Source organism: Notechis scutatus, chromosome 1 (assembly GCF_049901735.1).
Source record: "Notechis scutatus isolate UNSWTSFEM ecotype Mainland chromosome 1, rNotScu1.2, whole genome shotgun sequence".
Taxonomy (NCBI): Eukaryota; Metazoa; Chordata; class Lepidosauria; order Squamata; family Elapidae; genus Notechis; species Notechis scutatus.
This window is the reverse complement of record NC_142009.1, coordinates 280,874,082-280,897,525: the sequence shown is the minus strand read 5'-3', so window position 1 is coordinate 280,897,525 and position 23,444 is coordinate 280,874,082. Positions and strand designations below refer to the sequence as shown.

At 41.3% G+C, this 23,444-nt stretch overlaps 1 protein-coding gene and 2 long non-coding RNA genes across 13 annotated transcripts in view; 1 reads left to right on the top strand and 2 right to left on the bottom strand.

Moving 5' to 3' along the window:
- The window catches only part of MEIS2 (Meis homeobox 2), a 223,847-nt gene extending 212,105 nt beyond the window's left edge, over positions 1 to 11,742 (bottom strand). For 3 of the 11 annotated variants that reach the window (XM_087951746.1, XM_087951750.1, XM_087951753.1), the window contains exons 1-6: positions 9,382 to 9,563; positions 8,630 to 8,862; positions 7,029 to 7,170; positions 6,313 to 6,363; positions 5,508 to 5,558; positions 4,604 to 4,753 (exon numbers count right to left, since the gene is read on the bottom strand). In XM_087951746.1, the coding sequence (XP_087807872.1) occupies positions 4,604 to 4,753; positions 5,508 to 5,558; positions 6,313 to 6,363; positions 7,029 to 7,170; positions 8,630 to 8,862; positions 9,382 to 9,390 (636 nt within the window). In that variant the 5' untranslated portion in view covers positions 9,391 to 9,563. Of the gene's footprint in view, positions 1 to 4,603; positions 4,754 to 5,507; positions 5,559 to 6,312; positions 6,364 to 7,028; positions 7,171 to 8,629; positions 8,863 to 9,381; positions 9,564 to 9,915 lie in introns of those variants that run through there. The other 8 variants (XM_087951748.1, XM_026664543.2, XM_087951752.1 and 5 more) reach the window with 8 other exon arrangements.
- Positions 10,422 to 22,390, top strand: LOC148133407 (uncharacterized). Its single transcript, XR_015746754.1, has 3 exons — positions 10,422 to 10,507; positions 13,145 to 16,178; positions 20,535 to 22,390. It is a non-coding gene; the product is annotated as an uncharacterized LOC148133407 (long non-coding RNA).
- On the bottom strand, positions 14,806 to 16,594 carry LOC148133408 (uncharacterized). The gene is made up of 2 exons (XR_015746758.1): positions 16,307 to 16,594; positions 14,806 to 14,961 (listed from the first exon to the last, which is right to left on the bottom strand). It is a non-coding gene; the product is annotated as an uncharacterized LOC148133408 (long non-coding RNA).
- Positions 22,391 to 23,444: the final 1,054 nt, after the last annotated feature.

Here is a 23,444-nt window from a genome sequence, read left to right as displayed (position 1 = left end):
TTTTGACTGTATGAACTGATTACATCTCTTTGTATATTTTACACAGTATGATCACTGGAAAATAGTATAGTCTTGTAGCCACCTATTTCTCAGTAATCCTTCTGAAAAATATTACTTTTAAGCAATTTCCCCTTCCCCCCAAAGGTTTGTAATGATTGTACTGTAATGATACAGTAAATAGAACTGCAACTGTGAACTGCTTCACAGAATCTGTATGAAGCAGAGACCATATAAGTACACAGTTATGTTTGTTAATTTGTTCTCAGTCCTAAATATAATAAAGTATAAAGACATTAAGACTTGATCTTACCTTCCTGGCAACTCTAACATTCCACAAATTTGTGGTTCATTGGAGACAATACCTTTTGAAAGAATTGCTGTTTATGTCTTAAAAAAAAAAATCTAGAACTCAAAGCTAAGCAACTACAACAAAGGTATATGACCTCCATAAGTTACTTATTTTAACGTGTTTATTGGATACTAGAAAAATGCAGCCATTCTTAAAATATTGCACATGACATATTTCTCATTCTGATATGGCATCAATTATTGTTCACATTTGTCTTAAATTTTTACAGATCTCTCTGCACAGGACATATTTAATTCCAGTTCAAAAGTGAAAATAGTTTTACGTATGAAATATAAATATAAAATCTCCTTCAATCAAGCCCTACTCTTGGTAACTTCATGGACATAGAAAACATGGAATTGTCTTGCCAAAAAATATGAAAGTTTGTCATTTGACTTCCAGAATTTTCCCTCTGCTTGGTCTAGGTTATTAGTCCTCGGGTTTCTGGGTGGTCTCTCATCCATGTACTAAATTTGAACATATCTAATTTTTTGAGATCAATCAAGATTCTTGACTATTGACTAGGTTCTGTGATCAAAGTATGAACATCTACAAGAAATCCTGAATGTGTATATACTTAAATTAGAGGAGCAATCAGTGCTGGATCTCTCTCTGTTTTCAAAAACATTTTAAAATTCTAATTTTTGTAAATTCTAGACTTGAGCATCTTTGATACAAACTAACAAAGACTTTGTAAACTGATCTTCAAAGTACATTCCTAGAAAGTCACTATTTCTTGCTTTAATCATCCAATATAAATCTAGAAAACCCTGCTTTACTGGTCTAGTATAAAATATTTAGATATAGAAACTGTTCTGTGAATTATTATAAAGAAAAATAGTGTGAACAAATCTATTCCAAATATTCATTTACATAACGAATAAATATACTGACATAGTCAAGGCAGATTAAGAATAAAAACCTCCTGCTACCAGTCTTTACTTCCATTTTGAAAGATCTCAGCTATAAATTAGGTATAGGCCATTTTCTATTATCCTTTTCTCAGATCATTAACAAATGTAATAAAACAAGTAATGCTATTAGTGTTATGCGAAAAATCCCTTGAAATAGGATTTCTATGAAAGTGTGCGTGTGTGTAAAATTGTTAACTACTTGTGAAGAATCTTAAAAAATACATTTAAAACTATGTGAATAATGGTTAACTGAAGTCAAGGTTGAGGAATCTTGAGTTCATATATATGCATACATGTGACAGTGATAAATTGCATTCCTAAGAAGCACAAGTCAACAATATCTACAGAAGTATTTTATCTGGTTTATTTCAGTTATAGCATATTTCTACACATCTAAAACTAATACTTGAGTGCAATAAAAATATATGAGAGAATTAAAAATTCAAACCATAATTATGGAGTTTGTATTTACTAATTATGCCACAGCATACATCAAATATAGCAATTTTCCGTAACTACCAGAATCCTAGTCTTTGACTAACAAAGTTCCTTGACAACTGATTCTTACTGTATTATAGAAGAATTAACAGTATTTAACAGTACAGTAAAATAACATTATGTGTGCATTTTATTGTTACCAATATTAGAAAGACTCTGCCTTTTTCATAAAAGCTAGTACTTTTGCCAGAATGAAGCCTTTTCTTATCACAAACTAAATTATATTTTTCAGCAATGCAGTTCTACAAAGAGACACATAGTATTTGAACATAGGAATCTCATTGTGAATATTAGCTTCTCTGACATTTCCTCAGTTTGAGCTATGGTATATCATAGTATATAACTTTCAACCATGTTAGGATCCAGAAAACTACTGCTACAGTTACTATATTGCAGTTTATCTATAACCATGAACAGAACAGAAAGTAGAAACATTGAAACATCAATTATTTTTCACAAACTGTCATTTGCACAAAAGGGGCTCTGGCCCAGAACAAATTAAAACATCTTTAAAGCTATAAATTCATAATCATTCAGGTGAAATACTCTTTAAGTATTTCAAAAGTAAATACAGCTATAAGAAGGACCAAAACAATGGTCAGGAGTTAACATAGAGAAAACACCATGCCATCTTGTGTCCTTGAGTGGTTTATCATAACACCTGCACCAGCCTCACCAAATGAGACTTAGCCGTAGGCTGTATTTAAATATGCATATCAAAGCAAGCAAAAATAAATCTTGAATAGCAAATTAAAGAAATGCTCATGTTTATCCATTGTAAGTGTCAGGTAAAAATCCACAAATAAACAAGTTTATTCTAGATTTTTATATGCTTATTAAAATTTCAAAAAGCATTATTACCGATTATTAATAGAGTATTACATTTTATATTAATGTGTATGCATGTGTACATTATTCTTATTATTTGTACATTTATCAAATGTATCCTTAGGGTGATGTTAACATACATATCTAATAAGGCATAATTCCCAAATGCTCAACAGTGATATAACTATTAATTTCCCAGTTGGCGTTCTGGTTGCACAAATTATTAGTTCCTTCAAAAAGAGTATCAGGGTGCTAAAGTAAGAATAGTAGAATCCAAATGTCTAGAGCCCTATGTCCTATTATTTACATATGCTTTAAATAATTATAGCTATGGAAGTGGTAAATCCTGACAGGCCTAAATTTGCTCTTTTACTTTTGGAAAGGTTGGAAAAGATTATTTTCTATAAAGATGGTTATATTATAAAATGTGAGTCTCCTGAAACCTCATTTTATCACTATAGTTGAATTTGAATATTATAACAGAGCACTTCAAATTGGCTTGAGAATTCACCATCTGCTCGAGCCCTAAACAGTATAGTTTATGTAATCTCCCTTAATATAAACAGCAGCAAGGTCCATTTCTACACTTCCACTTAAAACAAACTTCCACTAAAAATCTTCTGGGAAGACGTGCAATATTTTATATATACACATTTGGTTCTTTCAGGATGCCTGCCATTCCAGGTCTAATGATCCCATAATTATGTATGCCCTGATTTTAGTTTTAAACAATAAATATTTTTGAAACTATGATATTGCTTCATAGAGCTTAGTAGATATAAATTATATAACAGAACTTTAAGGAAACATTCAGTGTTTCCTTGCTTATATGCTCTGACGGTAATAATTATAAAATGTCATGAAATCTGGACTTGGGAGATTTCCAAAGAAACAAAAACATTTCTATTTATTTAAATATAAAAATGGTCCATAACAAATTAGTATTTTTTCTGTTGTTATTAAGTATTGTCAACAAATATAACACAAAAGCAAATATTTAACTTTCTGATAACACATTTTGAAAAGAGAAAGAAAACAAGTAGACAATATTTTTTATTTTTTATTTACTTTTCATGGCAGACTAAAACTTATTATAGATTCCTGTACATAGTACAGGAATCCCTTGTCACATGTTAGAATAATGTTCCTGGTATGCTATTCTTAGTTTATATCACTTGTTTTATGAAGTTATTTACAATGCCTGTGTAAACTTTCCACTCTCCACTCTTAGAAATAAGCTATTATTCACACTTGAACACTATGTGTCTATTTATACATTTCTAAAGTAAATAAACTTATTAACATACGTAACAGGTTTTCATAAGCATTTCTATAAAGCATTAACAGCTCATGTAAAATGCCAATATATTTGTGCATATTCAACAAAAACAACTCACTGAGCTACTCCTAAAGTGTTAAAACCAACAGCTAATGTGTAGTTACTCAGTCATAATTATTTGCAGCTTCTAAAAGATATTGTAAATAATTGGCATCTCAAGATTATTGAAATTTATTATGAAGCTTCAGCCACTTGGCAAGATGTGCAAATTTCAGTGATAAGTTGCAATAGAAGAAGTAGTGTTATTATTTATAACTTTGGCTCAAAGTAGTATACAATAGCTAATAATTCTGCCTGGATAAAGTATGGAAGAAATCCCATTTTTAAATAACTGAGTATTTTTAATTTTCTTTTCTTTTTTGGTTATAACATTAATAACAAGAATTATAAAGCAGTAAATATTATCTATTTTTACTAGACAGTTTGTCAACTCTTCAATTTATCAATGTTGTAAACTTTACAAGACAGAACTTATACTTCTCAGTAATAAAATACAAAGGAATATTCTTCCATCAGAAACTTAGATTTACACCATAGCTCTGCAACAGGTAACAGAGGTGAATCTAAAGCAAACAATTCCAATACACAGGTGATGGTAAGAAAATCCTTAATTAATAACAGTCCAGGAGTTTACTAAATGGGCAAGAGCCATTACAAATTATTGAAAAGACTTACATGGTCAGCTAAATTTGTGGATGATCCTGAGAGTTCTTCATGGTCAGATTTGGAGCTGCCATCTCTTTCATCAATAACTAGGTCTATGGGCATTTTGCCTTTCAGACAGCTAATGTACCGATGGCAGAAATTATCACACAATTCATGAACCTGAATGTAACATTTAAGTAAAGGAAGAGAAAAAAAGAGATGCATTTTTAAAAGAGGGAGAAAACAAAACTTCTAGACTGCAACTTGATCTCCCCCCTTGAAAAAAAAAAAGCACTGTGATCTATTCTAAGAGTAACTCTAATTAAGAGGCATATAGTTGAAGCAAGGAAACAATAGAGAAATTGTTACAGCACATATTATTCCCCAGAGACTTGTTTGAGCAACAAGTTGGGGGATGCACAGCTATTAAACGTTAGCCTATTCTATAGATAGAAGACAATCCAATTTCAGGATATTATCAGAAGCACTGAGATCTGGATAAATAAAATATAAAAACATAAGGGAGTTCAGCCAAGAAAAGTGAAAGGAGGTGGGGAGAGAGCAGTGTATATATTTTGAAATCTCTAGATGAGTAAGGAAACATATTTAGTATAAAGTAATTTTCTTGTAGTATTTAGTCTTTCATGTAATCTGAATAAGTTGCTTAAAATATTATTTCTGGCTCAAATATTTGCAAGAAGGAACCAAGACAGAGAAGGAAAGGACATAGCAGATACTTGAATGAAGGTAGGAAAGAATGGAGAAATTTCAGGGGTGGGGGAAGAGGGGGGTTTAGAAAAAAAGAAAAGAAAAAGAACCATGCACTTTTGGTTTAGTGTCAGGATGTGCTTTGTACCAGTTACAGTGTCCTTTTGAATTTCCCCAGAGGAGAAAAAGGAAAAGAAAAAGAGGGAGTGCCCTCCCTTGCTCTTACCTTTTCTAATTCCAAAAGATGAAACCTTAAGACTTGTATCGCTTGTATCATCTGAAAGAAAACAGGGAGCAGAGGAATTGTCATATAAGGGAGAGAAGGAGGCAAGTCAAGGAGTGGGGGATTGTCAGGGCATGCTCTCATTATCCAGGATTTTAGCTCTTTGGACACACTTGAGCAATTTTGATCATCAACTTTAACCTAAAGCACTTGATTTTTTTTTTAAAAAAAAAACATCAAATCACACATAAATACACATACACACTTAAAGAAAAACAGCGATAAGTGGTTTGCCAAGATGTCATCCCCTGTGGTTTTTTTAAAGTCTGCAAAGCAACCAAGTGCTAAACATCCACTCACCACTCCATCCATTTTTTAAAAAGAAAAAACAAAGAAGGCAAGGTGAAATGGCTTCAAATGGATGATCTGCCTTCACCTCTTTTTTTCAAGTGGATTTTCATTAGTTTTAATATTAAAATTGGACAAATTAGCAAAAGAAACAGACTCAGCAGCTTCAAACTCTTTTCTGAAGCCACGATTTCCTTCTCTTTTGCTTCTCAGGGCTTAAACCCAGCTTTGCAACAAATTAGGAGCTCAAGTATCTGTTGTCCTCCCCTTTCTATGTCAAGAATTTTAGTTCCTTGAAGCTGCTGGGTAAGAATAATTTCTTTTTCTTTCAGATTCTTGGCACCTCTACACGCATTTTTCCACGTCCTTCTTTGTATTAATTATTTTATTTTAACGAAGGCCAAGCACGTGGGGTCTCCCAGAGCATAAGAGGTCAAAATAAAAACAGACAGAACCTTACCAAATTATCCAATTCTGGATTTGAAGAAAAAAGTGGTTTTTCTGCCCGAACCTACATGGGAGGGGGAGGGGGGAAGAGTGAGTAGGAATCAGTGTGTATTTCAGCTACCTTAAAAACTCCCTATTTGTTGGGCCTGTGCCCCCACCACACCTCACAGTCTAGTTGTAACAGATCAAAACATGAATTAGTGGCAAGTTCTTTTCAATGCCAAAGAGACATTTGAAAACTTAGGCCACTCGGGGCCACCATCATTCTTCCAGTCCCACACAAGCTTCCTTCTCGCCCAGTTCACAATTTCAAGAGGGCTGAGAAATGGGCCTAACAGCCCTCAAATTTATCCCCCCTTCTCAACATCCTCTTTTAACAATGCCCCCCCCTTCTGTGAGTTAAGGGAATCCTAGAAGGTCTCCCAGCAGACCTTTCTTGCAGCCAGAAGGGAAGAGGAAAATGGGGATAATAGAGAGGTGCTGAAGCAGAAGGGAAAGGCACCCAGACCCAGATTTCCCGGAACATTTTCCCTCAGACGCTCCAAAGCTCCCTCAGAGCAAGCGTTGCCCTCCCCTTTCCCCAAGGCCTCGTCGCGCGGGCCTTCTGCAGGGGTTCCTTCTGAGGGGAAAGGGGGGGGGTGTCTTTGGTTTGAGGTGTCGCGCGCTCATGGTGGGGGCTGGGTGTGCGGGGAAGGGGCGGGGAAAAGCGGGGAGGGAAAGATTTTCGACCTGTTTGGCGAAGACGGCGATGTCCTCGTTGAAGGAGTCGGAGGAGCAGACGTCTCCGCCGGCCACTCCGGGCTCTCGGGGAGTGCAGGTGGCGAGCTCGCACTTTTCAAAGACCAGAGCTAACAGAGGGAACAACGGGTGCCTGCCGGACGACGACATACAAAGAGAAAAGGAGGGGAGAACGACATTAAGAGGGGGGGGGGAAACGACCGGGAGGGGTGGAAAGATCTAATCAACAAGTTTCTTCAAAAATAAAAGAAACACAACCTATTTCCACGCGCAAGCTTCACGTCCCTCAACCTTCCGATAGACTAAAGGAAGAAACAACACTGAGGCAAACATAAAAAGTAACACAACACATGCTCCCCACAATAATCCTGGGCCAGAACCGAACTCCACAAACCCATGTGCGCCCAACAAACACAATTACCCAGCCCCAGGTTGCGCTGTGAAAAGTGTCGAAACCTAGCAAAGAAACTCGCAGAGCCTTCGTGCCGAAGACACGACAGTACCAAACGCTGGAAGGCTTGATTTTTACCCAAAGTCTAGAGCCGTTTCTTAGTTTGATGAGAAGTAACAAGAGCCGCGCTATCTGGGAAGGAAAGGAGAGGAGGGAAGAAGGGGATCCCGGGGCGGTGGAGGCTGAAGAAATGCGTCCAGATTAAATATCGACTGCCCCGCCATAAAAGAGAAGAAAGACTGAATAAATTCCTCCCCATTGTCCGGCCAGATACTGCCTGGGGATCAGTGCGTTAAACCAGTAAATCCTTTTCCTAAATCTTTCCTTCTAGTGTTAGTTGTGTCGCAAGGGCTGTTATTGCAAGCTTTAAAGAAGGAAAGAAATACGTCAGCTAAATAAAACTTTGCTGAGGGGAATGCATTTCCCCCAATCTTCACATACCGCCACCCCGGCTTTGTTTTCAAGAACTAACCCACATTTTACTTTGATTAATTCTGCATTTACAGAGCAACGTCTAAATAAATAAACAGCACAATCTCAGCTGATTTCAGTTGAATTTGCATGTGTGTAAATGAGTCTGGGGAAACCAGGCTTTGTTTTCATTTCTAAGAACAGGGAAGAAAATATTTTAAAAAGCTCTTAAGTAACTGCCTTAAAGATTGGGGCGTCCGAAGAATAGAGCAGCTTAGCCATACCGCTTTCACTAAAATCTGAACGCATTTTCAGCGTGTCAAAATAACACGCCCCCGTCAATCCCTGCATCCTCCGTGAGATTTCTTACCTGAACTTTCCCATATATTTGTGTCGCTTTTAACTTTATCGACTAAAATGTGTTTATTACCTACAGAAATGCAGAAAGGGATCTATCGTGATCTATAGTGATAAATTACACGAGTCCTCTAGATTTCAGGAAGAAAACCCGAGGAGGATTTTAGGAAGGGGAGATTGTTTAAAAAGCACAGTACAGTTCTCCCCAAAAATCTTGTGCCTACCGAACTCCTTCTACAGGCCGGCTATTCCTCTACCTGCCCTCTTTCCTGAAAGAGACGATCTCCCCGGCCCTTTGCATACATACACACACACATCACATATGCTGCAAGGAAAGGGCCACAGCGCCTGGTTTGCCTTGCTTTGTACCTACCCATAGATTGCATCCTTGTCCCGCTTCAAGGCGTCATTGACAGCCGATCCCATGCTGGCCGGCATGACATTGGGATGCGGGGCATGGGCTCCATAATGCTGGCTGGCATGCAGTGGCGGCCCGTGGTTCAAATGGTGTACTGGGGGGATCGGCCTGGGAGCGTGAGGGTCTCCATACATGGAAGCAGGTACCCCTACTCCGTCCATCCCGCCGTAATGAGGCAGCTCATCGTACTGTCAAAAAGAAAATGGGCCAGAAAAGGAAGGGAATAGAACCAGAAGAAGAGAGAGGAAAGCGAGAAAGAAAGAGGGTGAAAAGGGGAGAAATAAACAAAAACAAAACAAAACAAAAACAACAGAAGTCAGAAGAGAGTAAAGCACCCAGGCAAGTCAGACAAAACAGCAAAACTACAAACCAGGACCAGGCACAACAGAGAGGAAAGCGATACAAACTGAAATTAAAATAAAAAGTGCAGTCGACAGAGCTGGGGGGAGGGCAAGGGAAGAAGGGGGCAAGGAATGTGTGTGTATGTGAGCCTGTGGTGGGGAAAGCTCTATCGAGGGCAAAATACGGGAAGGGGAAGTGTGAAAGGGAAGAAGGAGGAAACCGTCTACGAATGAGAGGAGACGGGGCCACAGATAAACGAACACCCCACCGGTAACTAGATTAATGCTACGGAGTAGGAAGGGTTAGCAAGGCTGAGAAGGGAGAGAAGAGCGCGAGAGAAAGGGAGCAAATAATCTGAAAGTTACCAGAAACATTATTTAGTCGCAATTCCCCCTCGTCCTTGTCAAAATCAGAGATAAACCAAGCAGCAACTGTAGCTGTATTTCCCAGGCAGCAGCGGCAGCAACAGCCACAGCAGCAGAAGCGGCGGCGGCGGCGGCAGCAGCAGCAGCAGGCAAACCTTCCCCCCTGTAAACCGCGCGCCACTGAGCAGTTAGAGAGGAGCAGGGAAATCGCGCTGTTGGGGGAAAAGCTACAGAGGAAAGAAGCGTGGAACAATTGCACACACACGCACGCACACACACACACAGAGGGAGACAGACAGACAGACACACACACACACACCCAGAGAGAGAGGGAGAGAGAGAGAGAGAGGGAAAGAAAGAGAGACATAGAGGCACAGGCACACACAAAACCAGTGAATAATTTTTGCTGCTATTTGTTTTGTTTCTCTAAATAGTGGCCGCCATGAGCAGCAGCAACGGGGAAAGAGCAAATCCGACAGGCCCCTCTTAAGAAAGGATTTATACGTAAGGTAAGTGTTGGAGATTTAAACCTACCCTTTGCGCCATCAGTCTGCGCTCCAATAAACTCCGGGACGTGTCCTATATTTAATATCCCAGTCCAGTAACAACACCAACAAAGTGACTGAAGAAGAAGGAAAGGAAGAAAAAAAAATCCCTTTTTCCCTTGTTTGTCAGACCCACTTATAGAGTTCTCCAATGCGCGTAAATATTCATAAAGACAATCGTTATAACAATAAAAAGTAGGGAAAAATAAACCACGTAGAGTTTGTCTGTTTCCCCAGCGAGCTCTTCTTTATTTCCCTTTTCTGTGTCTTTCCTTTTTTTCTTCTTTTACGTAAAAAAAATATGATGGTATTTTTTTTAAAAAAAAATAAACATAAAAGTCACCAAGCACCACACTGAAGGTTACGATCGGCCCGTCAGCAACCCACATGTAACCAAACTGTCGTGTTTCATGGCTTTTTGCCACTCCAGCTGTCAATCAAAGCCATGGAATGTCAAGGTAGTGAATGAATGATGGCTGATGATGATGATGATGATGATGAAGAAGAGGAAGAAGAAGAAGGAGAAGAAGAAGAAAAAGAAGAAGAAAAGGGGAATCTTTTAACCTCGGATTCTTCTCTCAGTAAGTCCGCGTTTGGGGTTTTGCTTGTAGGAAAGCTATAGGTTCTTAAAAAAAAAAAAAAGCTACCGGGAGGGGAGGGTGGGGTAGGATGCGAAGAAAAATGGAATAGTTTGCAAAACGTGGACTTCCTCCGTTCTTTTTGTGTGCGTGCTTGGGTGAGTGTGTGTGTGCGCGCGCGTTGTTTCCCCCCCCCTCCCGGTAGGTATTTTGTCTTCCCTCTTCACCTCTCCCTCCGAGATGAGTGAGTGTCAGTAAGTGTTGGCAGGTTGGCTGCTGGCTGGCTTATAGAAGAGGCTCAGTTTTGCGGCGCTGATCGGCGGGAGAATGAAATGACGGAACCCGGAAGTAGTGGTGGCCATAGCCAGTCCTACAAGAGAGAGACACATACAAGGGAGAGGGGAGAGGGAGAAGAGAGTGAGAGAGAGAGAGAGAGAGCGGGAGAAAACGGGCGAGCCAGCTCGCGCTTACAGTCTGCGCTACGCAGAGTATGCAATCAGGGCTGTTTCCACGCCAGCCGGGCTGGTGAGGCGGGGGCGCGATGCAGCGCGTTCAGAAATCTCCACCAAGCCGGGGTCGCCTTTCCGGAGAGGCACGGAAAAAAGTGGAAGATACAGAGGGAGTCTCGGGAGGTGGAAGAAGAAAACGGAGGAGGAGGAGGAGGAAGAGAAGAAGCAGGAGAGGGAGCAAAAAAAAAAAAAGACAGAAAGGAGGGGGCTGCTGGGTGCGTGCGTGCGTGGGAACTACAAACAGCCCGGAGGAGGAGGAGGAGGGGGGAAGTATCCTTAGAAGCCTAGATCTGTTGCTTTTTTTTTTTCTTTTTTTAATGGAGAGATTTTACCCTTCGATATCCTCCTTTGCCTGGGCAGGCTGCTTAGCCATCGCTTCGCCTGGTGTACGTTGCTCTCTTCTTCGGAGGGGAAACTCTCAGTCCTGCAAGGATCCAGTGTCCAGGAGACGAGCCGAAGAAACTCGGGCGCTGGCGATTGTTTGGAAAGAGGCGCGGGCAAACTTGTTCCGCCAGCGGAAACTCCTAGCCTGCCTTAAACAAAGTCCGCCATCCTTGTCAGTAGAGTGCATTCAACACTGCGCCGCATGTTTCCTTCTCTGTGTGAAACTCGCTACCTTTCGCGGTTGCTGTTACTCAGAATAATTTTCCTGGAGGGGGAGCGCTCGGTTCTCTGTGCTCGGTTCCCTCAACGCTGCTGTACCAGACGAGGGTCTACGCAGAGGAATGTGGGAGAGAGGGAAGGAAAGGAAGAGGCATCCTTTTAGGCTGGGCTTTGGCGCTGCTTGGGCGTTATAAAGCGAGGAGAAAATCCCCCCCCTTTCTCTCTTTTATTCCAAATTGTATGTGTGTGTGTGTATTATTGCACTTTTTATAATTGTGACTAATACCTCCTTCGGGTGCCTTCCTGAGCACGCTTTGCTTGTTCTTTTGTAGAATCTGTATTCTTTAACTGGGGAGGTTATTATTATTATTATTCTCTGTTCAAAATAACGTAAAGTCACAGCTATTGTTGTATTATGCTGCAGAACTAGTGCGATGGTGCCCTCTGGTTCCTACGACCAAGTGAACTTTTGAAAACACACCCAGCAGACTTTCGCGGCCCGTCTTACTTCTCTCTCTCTCTCTCTCCCACAAGCACTCACAAGCGCTACCTACCACGTTAATTTTGGTGAGGGGTGTGTGTGCGCGTGTGTGTGCGCGCGCACGAGTGTGTGCAACCTCCTCCAATCGCTTTGCTGGAACCGAAACATGCCTTACCTCAGAGCAGTCAATTACCAAAGCTACCCGAGATCATCAATCATGGGGGAATGCTTCAAGTTAAGGGGGAGGAGCAATGGTCAAACTATTGATTGCTGCAGTTTTGTACTCTCTCTCCCTCCCTCCTGCTCTCTCTCTCTCTCTCACACACACACATTCTCTCTCTCTCCCCCCACACACATAAAATCTAAACCAGGCTATGCTGGTAATGGTGGGATTTATCAATGATTACTTGTGAATTTTACGGCCTCGTACTGCGGCAGCCATGCATTTTAGACTGGATTCCGTCGAGAAAAAGAGAGTGGGAAAGGGACAGGACGGGACAGAGGCAGTTCTCGGGGGGCAGGTCCCGGGGAGAAAGAAAGAAAGAAAGTTGGGGAGGAAAAGCGAAATCCGCCAAAGGCACGGGGAGGAAGGAACGCAGCCAATCTTTTCTGGGCTAGGGAACTAGCTCCCGAGGTCAACGGAGCTCTCCAAAATGATGAATGATTGAGTACCTGCGATGATGATAGTGATTACCGGAGCAATTAAACAGTTTGATTAAATGAGCCATCATAACAATGCTGTCTGCGGGATATCAGCCCTCGCTTATAAAGAAATATAGAGCACAGGGAGAGAAAGAGAGAGGTTTGAGGAACGCCACCGGGCAACGGCTTCGCTTCCCGGGAGCGCTTAGCCTGGCAAGCCTGGCAGCTTGAGCTCAGTCCCCGAACCGGCAGGCGAAAGAGCTGGAAAAACGAACCGGCGAGACTTTTTAAAGCTTGACTTGCGCGCTCGTTTGAAGCTCCGAGGAGCCACCTTGGGAGGGGGTGGGGGGTCTGCTTTTACTTGTTCTACCCCCTTCTCCCCTCCCCGCTTTTCTTTTCTCCTAGAAGACTTCTCCCAAGATTCAAGCGATTCTTAGGAGCAGCCGCTAGCTACCCTCTGTGGCTGGTTCGCCCGGCTCTTGCGCAGAAAGGTGAGTAAAACCGCCCCTCAGCACGTCGCTTTCTTTCAAGCTGCGTTTAAATCGGTTCCTTTACAAAACGGACTTATTCGGGGGCGAAGGGGGTGGGTGGGTAGTCCTACCGTATTTTCTTCTCTGTCGTAGAAATCGGTAACGCGCTTCAAGACATTCTTGGTAATGAATACTTGGCTAATCCTTTGGGTGCCCGGAGACCTATAGAGCAGTGGGTTATGCAAATCCTTTCCTACTTTTGCAGCTGAACCTTTCTAAGAGGTTGCTTTAAAAGAGATCTACTTTGTCAGGAATGGACTTTCTGAGCTTTCCCACCCACCCACCCCCACCTTCTTCCAAAAATGTCACTTTCCTAAATTCTTTGGGAATCGCATTGTTGCAATATTGCCAATCCAATTCCTCATTATAGAACACGATGGGTTTTTAAAAAATCTGTTTTCTATTAAAAAAAAAAACACATACCCGACCAGGACTATATTTGTCGGTTTAGATCGATTTAGCTAGAAGTGGGAACGGCTTTGCCGCCAGGCCCCCCCCCCCCTTTTTTTTAAAATGCAGCTCCATGAGTAACTTTTCTGTACTAAGGCTGGATGTATTGGATAGAGTAAATGAATGTTATTGCAAAAAGATCTCCGTATACCACTTAAACTTGTATACCAGAAATCTTTAAAAACATCTAAAATGTGAATGGAAAGAGATACTTGCAGGCTCCAGTAATGCTTCTTTCATTTCTGTTGCTCCCCTCCCTAATTGAATCATTCCTGTTATATTTCAGTTCTTTTTAAAATGCCTGGATATATATTTTGGTTTCCTAGGAGATTTGAAGTTACTCTGAAAAATGTTAAAACAAAGAGGCAACAAACAAAAAGATTACAAAGTATTTCATTATTTCTTGTGACAAATCTAAAACAACAAAATGATTTCTTTCATACTTTTTTGTGAAAAATCTAAAAAAAATATATTCCTGTCACATGTCTATTTAAAAACCTTCAGGTAGGTATCTGAGAGCATTAATTGTCTTAATTTAGAACAAGACGTTAATTGTGTGTGTGTGTGTATCTATATATTGGAATATATATATACACACACACACACTCACATGTAATTGGTTTTGGAATTCTGAATCTAACTTAAAAAGGAAGAAAATAGTTACATTTGCAGGAGGTTGTGGCAGGATGGATATAATATTTGTGTTGAAGCTGTGAATTCTTACTGCATTTTTAAGCAAGTTTCTTCAGAAATCAGGCCCGCAATTTTCAGTGGGACTTTCTCCTGGAACTGCAGCTATAATGACTTTTAAGATAACTGATCTTGTTGAAAAATGCCCAAATTTTTTTAAAAAATTCCAAGTAATGTCAGTCATCATTACCATCAAATCAGGAATCCTGTGTAGAAATGTATCTCTGTCAAACAGTTCTTGCTCCAACCCAAAATCCAGTTTGCTCTTTCTTTTCTTTTCTTTTCTTTTCTTTTCTTTTCTTTTCTTTTCTTTTCTTTTCTTTTCTTTTCTTTTCTTTCTTTCTTTCTTTCTTTCTTTCTTTTCTTTCTTTCTTTCTTTCTTTCTTTCTTTCTTCCTTTCTTCCTTTCTTCCTTCCTTTCGGCTGGAAATGGTTTTAACAGGCGGTAAAATTTCATCTTGTGGTGTCAAATTGGGGTCAGTTTGGGGTGAGGGTTCTCAGTGTCCGGGAAGGAGCTGTCCAGCTGTGTTAGGATTCATTAAGGGCAAAAGATCTGTTTCAAGAAAAACAATACAGACACAATCAGGAGGCTAAAGATCCTCTCCAATTTGCTTTTTGCAAGTGTGCTAGCGCAAATATATAGATATACCGAGACTCAGCATCTCTTCAAACTTCCCAACCAGCTTCTTTCTTAGGAGAAAATCAAAATGTATTTTGAACAAGTAGACGTTGCAGAGGATGATAGCGTCTTGACCATTTGGAAGTCTTTTTATTATTTTTAAAATATGCTCTCTTTTGCAAAGGTGACTCATCCAACAGGTAACACGGTTGATTCTGAAAGTATATATGTATTTTTATTTCAAATTTGCTCCCTTGAAGTGCTCTGTAAATAGAAGGGGATTTGGACAAAGTAGGCTGAGATGAGACGTTACTAAAAATCCAGAATACTGTTTTTTTTTGTTTTTTACTGCTATGGATAGATGCTGTCTGAAACCATCAATGTAGGATTTCTAACCATGTAAAAGTATATGCAACTGATCAGATTCATTAAATTTGTATGGCTTACATCCTCTTAGCTGTTTTTACATCTCTTAGCAGATCACCACCTCACTAGAAGGACAAATAACTTTACCGTAATCTTGTTTGTAACTTTATTCAGTGTTTGTTTGCCAGAATGAAGAGATTTTCCCCCTTTTGCTTTTGGATTAAGCAAATAACATTTGAAGAAATGCCCTCGTTTTTTCCTAGGAATTATGGCTATTTTTCAATAATTTACTTTGAAGTGTGACTAAAAATAAAGCCACAAGAAACACGTCAGATCAAAGGCAGGGATTGTTTAAAAGTTTAGGCACCTCCTAGTTTTTCTGAATTTGGAAGGATGTTCAGTATTTTATTTTTCTTCCTCTCCAAATTCTAAACACTGATCCAAGAACCTAAATTGATAACTAGGGATGCCTAGGAATGTCATGGACAAAATTTGATCCCACCTATATTCAAATTTTTTGCCTTCAGCTGAAATTCACATATTTTTGTTTCTGGACTAGACTGGACTATTGAATTGGGCTTGATGATTTCCCTGAGATTTCTGGAAAGAAGAAATTAAATTCTGTAATTGGTTTCTCTCCCCTCCCCCACCTTCAGTACCTTGCACTGTAGACAAAGATTATTCTGCTCTGGCAAAGAAGTATAGAACAAAATATTTAACTTAATTTATGGAGATATTAATATATTTTATAGTGACTCAGTTCTCTACCTTTTGAAATGCTACAGGTAGGAAACACTTTTTTTCTTCCCCTTTTCTTCCTTTTCTTTCATTTTTTCACCTTGTGACTTATTTTCCCCAAATCCTTTCCTTCCACAAAAGTCAAGCCTTACTCATCAGGTGAACTCTTACTGACCTCTCTTCCAGGGCTCTGGAGCTCTTTGAAAGCTGGTTTAGGAGGGCCCTCGTTAAATTACTTCTTGGACCCTTTCTTTCCCTTTCCTTTTTCTTCCTTCACTTCCTTTTCTGTTTCAAAATCAACACGAACTCCAGTTTCTTTATTCACTTACAACCCTCTATTATACTTCCCAAACACTTCTAGGAATTAACATGGCACTTGTGGAGTGGGCTGCCCTCCTCCTCCTCCTCCTCCTTCCTTTTACTTCTTTATCTCTCCTGTTTATTCTGTAAAGATTCCCCTGAACTGGAGGAGCATTTCAATAAACAGCCCTCTAGCGCTATCTGGCGGGACTCCAGCCATTTCAAGCAAACTTTCAGCTTCTCCCAGCCCCTCAAGGCGGCCGCTTTCCCCCTTCTTCTTTGTACTGGTAAATGGCTACACAACTGGAAGTCGTTTTCGAAGGTGCTGATGCTCCGCTTGGTTCCAAACCAAGAGTTCACTAACCGCAGAATGTCAGAAGATTAGAAACAGCTTTCGCGGCTTTCTTTTCTCTCCCTCCCCTGCCCTCCCCTCTCCCCTTGAATACTGTCCGTTATATCATCATCATGGTCATCATCATCATGTTTATCTTCTTTCTTCTTCTTCTTTTTCTTCTTCTTTCTTCTTCTTTCTTCTTCTTATTCTTTCTTCTTATTCTTTCTTCTTCTTTCTTCTTTCTTCTTCTTTCTTCATCTTCATCTTCATCCTCTTATGTGGCTTGATTTCTAACATTCCAAAATCCATCGTAGGATTTTTTTTCCCCCCGACCCAAAAATGCACTCATCAAATCCCGTCCCTGTTACCCGTTTAATTCCTAGATAGCGCCGGACCTTGTGGCATAAGGTGCCTGCCCCCCCCCATTCCCCAGTCGTCGCCCTTTTCTCCCCGCTTTGCTTAAATGCAACCTTTTTCTCGGGTTGAGGGCAAGGGGGCAGCCGGTCCTTTTGTACTCTAGATTTGGCGGAAGGCAAGGATCCCAGCACAATTTCGTTTTCCGAAGTCCGGTCCTTGGAGCGGAAAGAAGAGAGCTATTCCTTAAAACGCAAAAGGGGCCCAGGACAAGGCCATCTCGGCAGAAGGGCTGCTTGATTTATTTTTTTTTTTATTTTTTTTAAGCGGTTCGGTGTCAGGGGAAACTTAAGATTTCTTTGAACCCAAGGACATCCTAACGCTCCTATTCTGCCCCCAAAAGGACTGGAATATGAAGTTGCCTTCTCCCTTGGGTCTAATGGATCTCAGCTAGCTTTGCGTACTTAATTGCCAGGAAAGTCTGTTCCAATTCAATGGGCTTCCCTTCGGAGAAGACCCGCCTAGGCTTGCGCGTAAAAGGAGTTGTGGATCGTGCCAGAAAGAACCGGATTCCATCTCCTAGGGACTCTTTTGGCACCCCTGCCCCCAAGGCCCATCCGCCGATAGGAAGCCTCATTTACGAAATGCCTCAACTGGGCCGGTCAATTTCAGTTCGGGGAAAGGCAAGTTGTCTCCGAAAAGACCCGGGCAGTTTCTGGAGAGAAAGAAAGACAGAGAAAAAAAGAGAAAGAGAGAGAGAGAAATATACACTTTCTGGCCGGCCCTGTCCAGCGCTTTCTCTCTCCAGCACTCGGGTCGCCTGACTGCACTTTTCATTTTCTTTTTAATGAATCTCCCCCCTCGGTGCCCTGCACGGAGAAAGTAATCCTGGTGATTTTGTGCTACTTGAAAAAAGGGCCTTTTGGTGACGGCCCTGCCGAGGCTAAGCTCTACCGTAATTAATTGAAAACAGTTATTAGGCCGTCATTGGCAATAGCGTAAATAATTACGATAGGTTTTTACTTAAAACTGACCGGTCACGGGGGGGGAGAGAGGAATCGATTGGAGGTATAAAAAATGATGGCTCAAAACATCAATGCCGATTATTTGAAATATTGTTGTCGAATCTTTTTTTTTTTATTGCTCCCATCGGTTTAAGCGTCTGAAAAGTGCAGTGTTCCAACCTATATTTATGTTGTCAATACTGTCAAAACTGTCACGTTTATAACAGGCGGGGTTGTAATAAATTTCGGAGTTCCTCATTTACATAAAATTCGCCTACTTTTCTTCGAACTGCTTGCCACAACTTTGCCTTCTTATCCAGGAGAAAAACTGAGAAACCCTGGCAAAGTCCTCGAAGGATGCCGTGCTTTTTTTTTTTTAATCCCAGCAGAAGTAGAAAGTTAAGCCAAACGTTTTCCTAAGTCCCGCTTTCTTTCTTGCGAAGGAAGCCCTCGCCTCGCCTCGCCTCCCTGTGGGAATCTAGGACCGTTGGACGTCGCTTTCGAGCCCAACCGCTTTGGGCCTCTAAGCCAACCTAGTCCCGCTGCAAGGAGCCTTAAACCGCCGCCTGCAGCACAAAAGGGGCTGCGTCAGACCAAGCGCCCCGTGCCCGATTCGGCTACCCGAATCCTCTGAATTGCGCAGGGAGATCCGAACCGCGTTCCAAAACGGCCGAGCCGGCAAGCAGCGCCTTCGGATGTCTCTGTGGTCGACGGTTCCGCTGTGCAAAACTAAAGCGTCCAGGGCGCAGCGACCCAGCGTGCCACCGAGTCGCGGATACCTACGGAGACTCGGAAAGGCTCCCTTGGCTCCGCGCAAACCGTCTCTAAACGCCCGCAGGCTTTCTGGGAGGATGTGCGTGCCTCAGGCCGCCAAGCTGCCCCGGGCTGACTTTGAGGCTGAGCGCTTTCCATGCCGATCTACGCGGAAAAGCGGCGAGTCTTCCGCCTAAAGAGAGGAGGGAGAGGAAGGGAGAGGCGGACGCGTAGGGAGGCATTTTTCGATGAGTTCTTGGGGACTTTGGATCGCGTTTCTTCGCAGACTTAGCCCCACAACATCTCCCCAGGTCAAAATGTCTGAAAGTCCGAAGCTATACTTAAGACCACCTGTCTTAAGTATTCCCAGATGATCTATGTGTAATCCGATGTTTTGTTCTTTCCTTTCAGGAATTCGCAAAAAAGAAGCTGTGCGGATTTTAATTCCTTCCTTCCTTCCTTCCTTCCTTCCTTCCTTCCTTCCTTCCTTCCTTCCTTCCTTCCTTCCTTGAAGGAAATGAAGCAGGTGTTTGAGAATAGGGAAGGGGAAAGATTCGGGTTTCAGGGGGCAATTGGTCGACTTTGGTCTGCCTCCCCACTTTTCCACAGATGGTTTCCTCTCTACTCAGTGGCATCCAAAACCACCCCAGAAATTTGAAATCGAGAACTGGGCCAAATGAAGCCGCGGGAAAAGAGCTGCTAGGGCTTGCTTTATGGGTGTCCTCCCCATCCTACCCCACCTTTGTGTGTGTGTGTGTGTGTGTTTTGTTTTGTTTTGTTGGTGAGAGAGAAAAAAATTATCCATCCTTGGGAAGTGGGACGGTGATAGTCACAAAATCCCTCCCCCCCCACCTTTTAAAACTTTATGGCATGCTGAATGGGGGAACGGGAAGACTGGAGAACAGTTCTCCTGTGAAAATAAACTAAACAGGAACAGAGGCGACAGGCCGAATGAATCAAACGAAGGGCAGTGAAAAAAAGCAGCCGCTCCAAATTTTATCCCAGGTTCAGTCCTGGTTTTGGAGACGAGAGGAAACCCGGTTTCAACTCTCCCTCATCCCCTCCCCTAAAAACATGAAGCATTTAACAATTATCCCATAATCGGCTGGCAGGTTGGCCACAAATGGCGCCATTAAACATCAAAGACATGCTTGGGACTTTATCTTTTAGCCATAAGAGGATTAATTTCTGTAATTAGAGTGGGGAAAAATATGTACATAAATAAGTATCGCTCTCCCCATCTTTTCCTCTTGATCTTACGGATTATTATCGGCGGTGATGGGGCGATTCTTCAAACTTCGCTCTTTATTTGATAAAACGAGGAAAGAGGGCGTGGGGATACCGGGTCTCCCATTCCCGGTCCAAAAGCCCGCCCGAAGGACCGGACCTCTTTTCCGGGCATCCAACAGCGATGCGGACAGATGCCAGAGTAAGGCTGCGCTCTTCCCGGGGACGGGAGGGAGAGGTTAATTTGGGAGGGTCAGCTGTGTTTGCCTTTGTTGCTCTCTCCCGGGCTCAAGACAGAGCCTCATCCTCCGTCTTCTCGTACAATCCGCCTGACCTTCGTTCTAACCTGTATGAATACCTCGTTTACCTAATGACTTTGTGTCAGGCAGGCAGCGGGTCGCTTTCCTTTTTAACCTTTCCCATTGCTGCAGTAAGCATCCTGGGCGATAATGAATGGCTCTTGGAATAATCGATGCCCATTTTATGAGCCCTGACAAACTCAAGAGATGGACACCTCGTTTCAGGAACGTGGCCTCGCCTTCACCAAGTGGCTTCCTCACGCCCGATAACTAACGTTTCTCCCAGAGAGCAGCTCAACCCGTCCCTAAACTCCCCTCTGCAGAGGTTATTCTCAGGTAGGGTTTAAAAAAAATATCAGGATAATGCTCTCGATGGTGCAAATCACACAAAAATCACCTGGAGCTTCGATAGCATCGTTGTGGACTCCATCTTGACTTTTTTTTGACCCCCTCCCTGCAGACAATCCTATGGTTAGTGAACTTTCCTTGAGTCCAGCCTGACCATCCAGCAGGTGATTTCATGTGCTCATTGTTTGCTTGATGCAAACAATCCAATGCAAAATCTAAAATGAGTTTGCCAGTTTCCTTCAATCCAGATTTTCTTCCCAAGCTGCAACCCTAGCATTTCCTCTGGGTCTCCCATCCAAATACTAAGCAGATGGAACCATGCTTAGTGCACCTAAGCAATTTTGGGGACAAGGATAGGAGATAACCAAGTGGCCTGTTTTGTTGGTTTTCAAATGAACAAATGAATCAAGCTAAATGTCCAGGATACAGAAGGCTCTAAAAGTAAAGGCTTGGGTGACAGAGATTTGTAACAGTATTAAGTACCGTTAAGTAATAAATGGATATTAATGAATATTAGTGATTATGAGTATCAATATTAATTGAGGTGTTTTCCCCAGACAGAAATTCCTCAAAAAGGATTTTACCAAATTCCAAGTTCTTGCCTGCCTCCTTTTCTTTCTGAAAAAAACAAACAAAACAGTAATCCATTTGAGCCAGATGTCCCACTCCATCTTTCCAAACACACTCCATCCCTTTCCTTAGTTACATAGTAATTAAAATACAAATCCCACCCTTACCACCACCACCCCGGCCAGCTCCATCCTTCCCGGGAACCAAGGGTGATATTCTGCATCATCATTCCAAGGGCTTCTGATCGCAGGATTGGGCTGTCAAATAAATAGGATCAGGGGCAAGAAGGGATGCTGTGGGTCGTGATGACACTGGAAGGGGAAAACAATTCTGTCTCTTTCTTAAACAGGTAAGTTCTTCGTTTTGACCATTTAGCTTTCATTTGGTCTGTTAACTCACCTCCAGTTCAGGCAGGATAAAGAAACTTGAACCTATAACTATGGCAAACAGAAAAGGGAGGGGAGTCCTCCACCCCCAAACACATCCACTCTAGCAAACAAAACCTCTTGTGAATGTCTGGAATTCTTCAGATTTGCTGTTATCTGCTGGTGTTAGTCAGAACTGAGAATATTGCAACCCTGTTACCCCTATAGAATAATTAATACAGTTTCAAACTGTTTTTGTTTTACTTTAAAACACACCTATAACCATATGTTTCATTTTCTTTCAGTTACATTCATCGTTGCTTTCTTTTCTTTTTAAGATGCTTATGCCTTAAAGCTTCAAACTGATATTTTCCTTGACACTGATCCTTACAGAAAAGTGGGACTGCAGGTGGGGTTGGGAAGATTACAAGATCTTGTGATGGTTTTACAAAAGTATTCCTAAGAAAGTTTAGATCAAGTTTAGACTTAGTTTAAAACAAAGGTAGGGAACTGCTAAAGGCAGGAACAATATATATCCTCGAATCAATTCACAGGCTAATTGAATTCTCTCTCTCCCCCTCTCATCCCTCCCCCCCCCCCATCCCATCTCTCCCTCCCTCTCTTTTATGGGCTACAATACCATCAGCAACCAGGAAGCAGATTTGATAAAGGACCAGAAAAAGAAATAAAATTGATAAAATTTAATTTGTTGTGGTTCCTCTTTTACTGCAGCAGAAAGACAGAATGACTTACAGCACTGTCTGCATCAAGTACCAAAAATTTCACTAGCTTTGGGAATTTTGCTCATTGACTTGAGGGAGGCCTTGCTTCCACTTACATTTATATATTAGTGGCTCAGAATGTGGGAGTTATTTACAATTAATGATAATTAGTTGAGTGGCACTTGCATAAGAGCGAACTGTTAATTTCTTCATGTGCAATGTAACTCACAGCAAATTTATTCAATCCCATAACATAACAGTTTGTAGGCAATCTTTTGTCCTACATGTCCCATGTTTCACTTTTATCTGGAATACTAGCCAAGACAAATTCTTCTGAGAAACATGAAAAGGGATGTGATATACACATGGAGTTTGAGCTTCCTTAATGGCATTCAGCAGAAATACCATTCTTAGATCAAGGGTACACCTTGCTAAAAATTATTCAGAGAAGTGGGTTGAGAGAAGATCTGATTATAACTCAGTTTCTCTCATATGCTAAGAAAATATTCAAATATATAAGACCTTTAGAAGCTTGAGAAACGAAGCCATTATACATTTAACATTGCCTGATAATAAATAAAATATATGTAGTGAAATAAAGTTATCTATGTTTGAATGTTAATGATTAAACATTTGTAGAAAACTTGTCAATGTATGGTGTGGTGTATGATTTTTCCTGCATTCATCTTTACGACACTCCTTCAACTATTTATTATGAATTCCATTTTAGAATCATTTTATAGAATCCGTAACTTGTTCAAGGCCATTAGATAAAAATCCTTGACAGAAGTGTGGTTCTGATATTCAGTTTTATTGGTGTACATGAATAAAGATGAAGAATCAGCTCTGTTGGTTTCTGAAGATAATTACTTTAGTTTGCTAGTATAAGGGCTTATGTCTCCTTACTGTTGGTGCAGCCACATCCATACTTATTTAGAGGTAAGCACCATGGAGTTTAATGGCTTTAAGAATGATGCTTCAGTCCTGGAGATAAACCACATCATGAAACACATTAGCAAAGCAATTTTTCACTCACT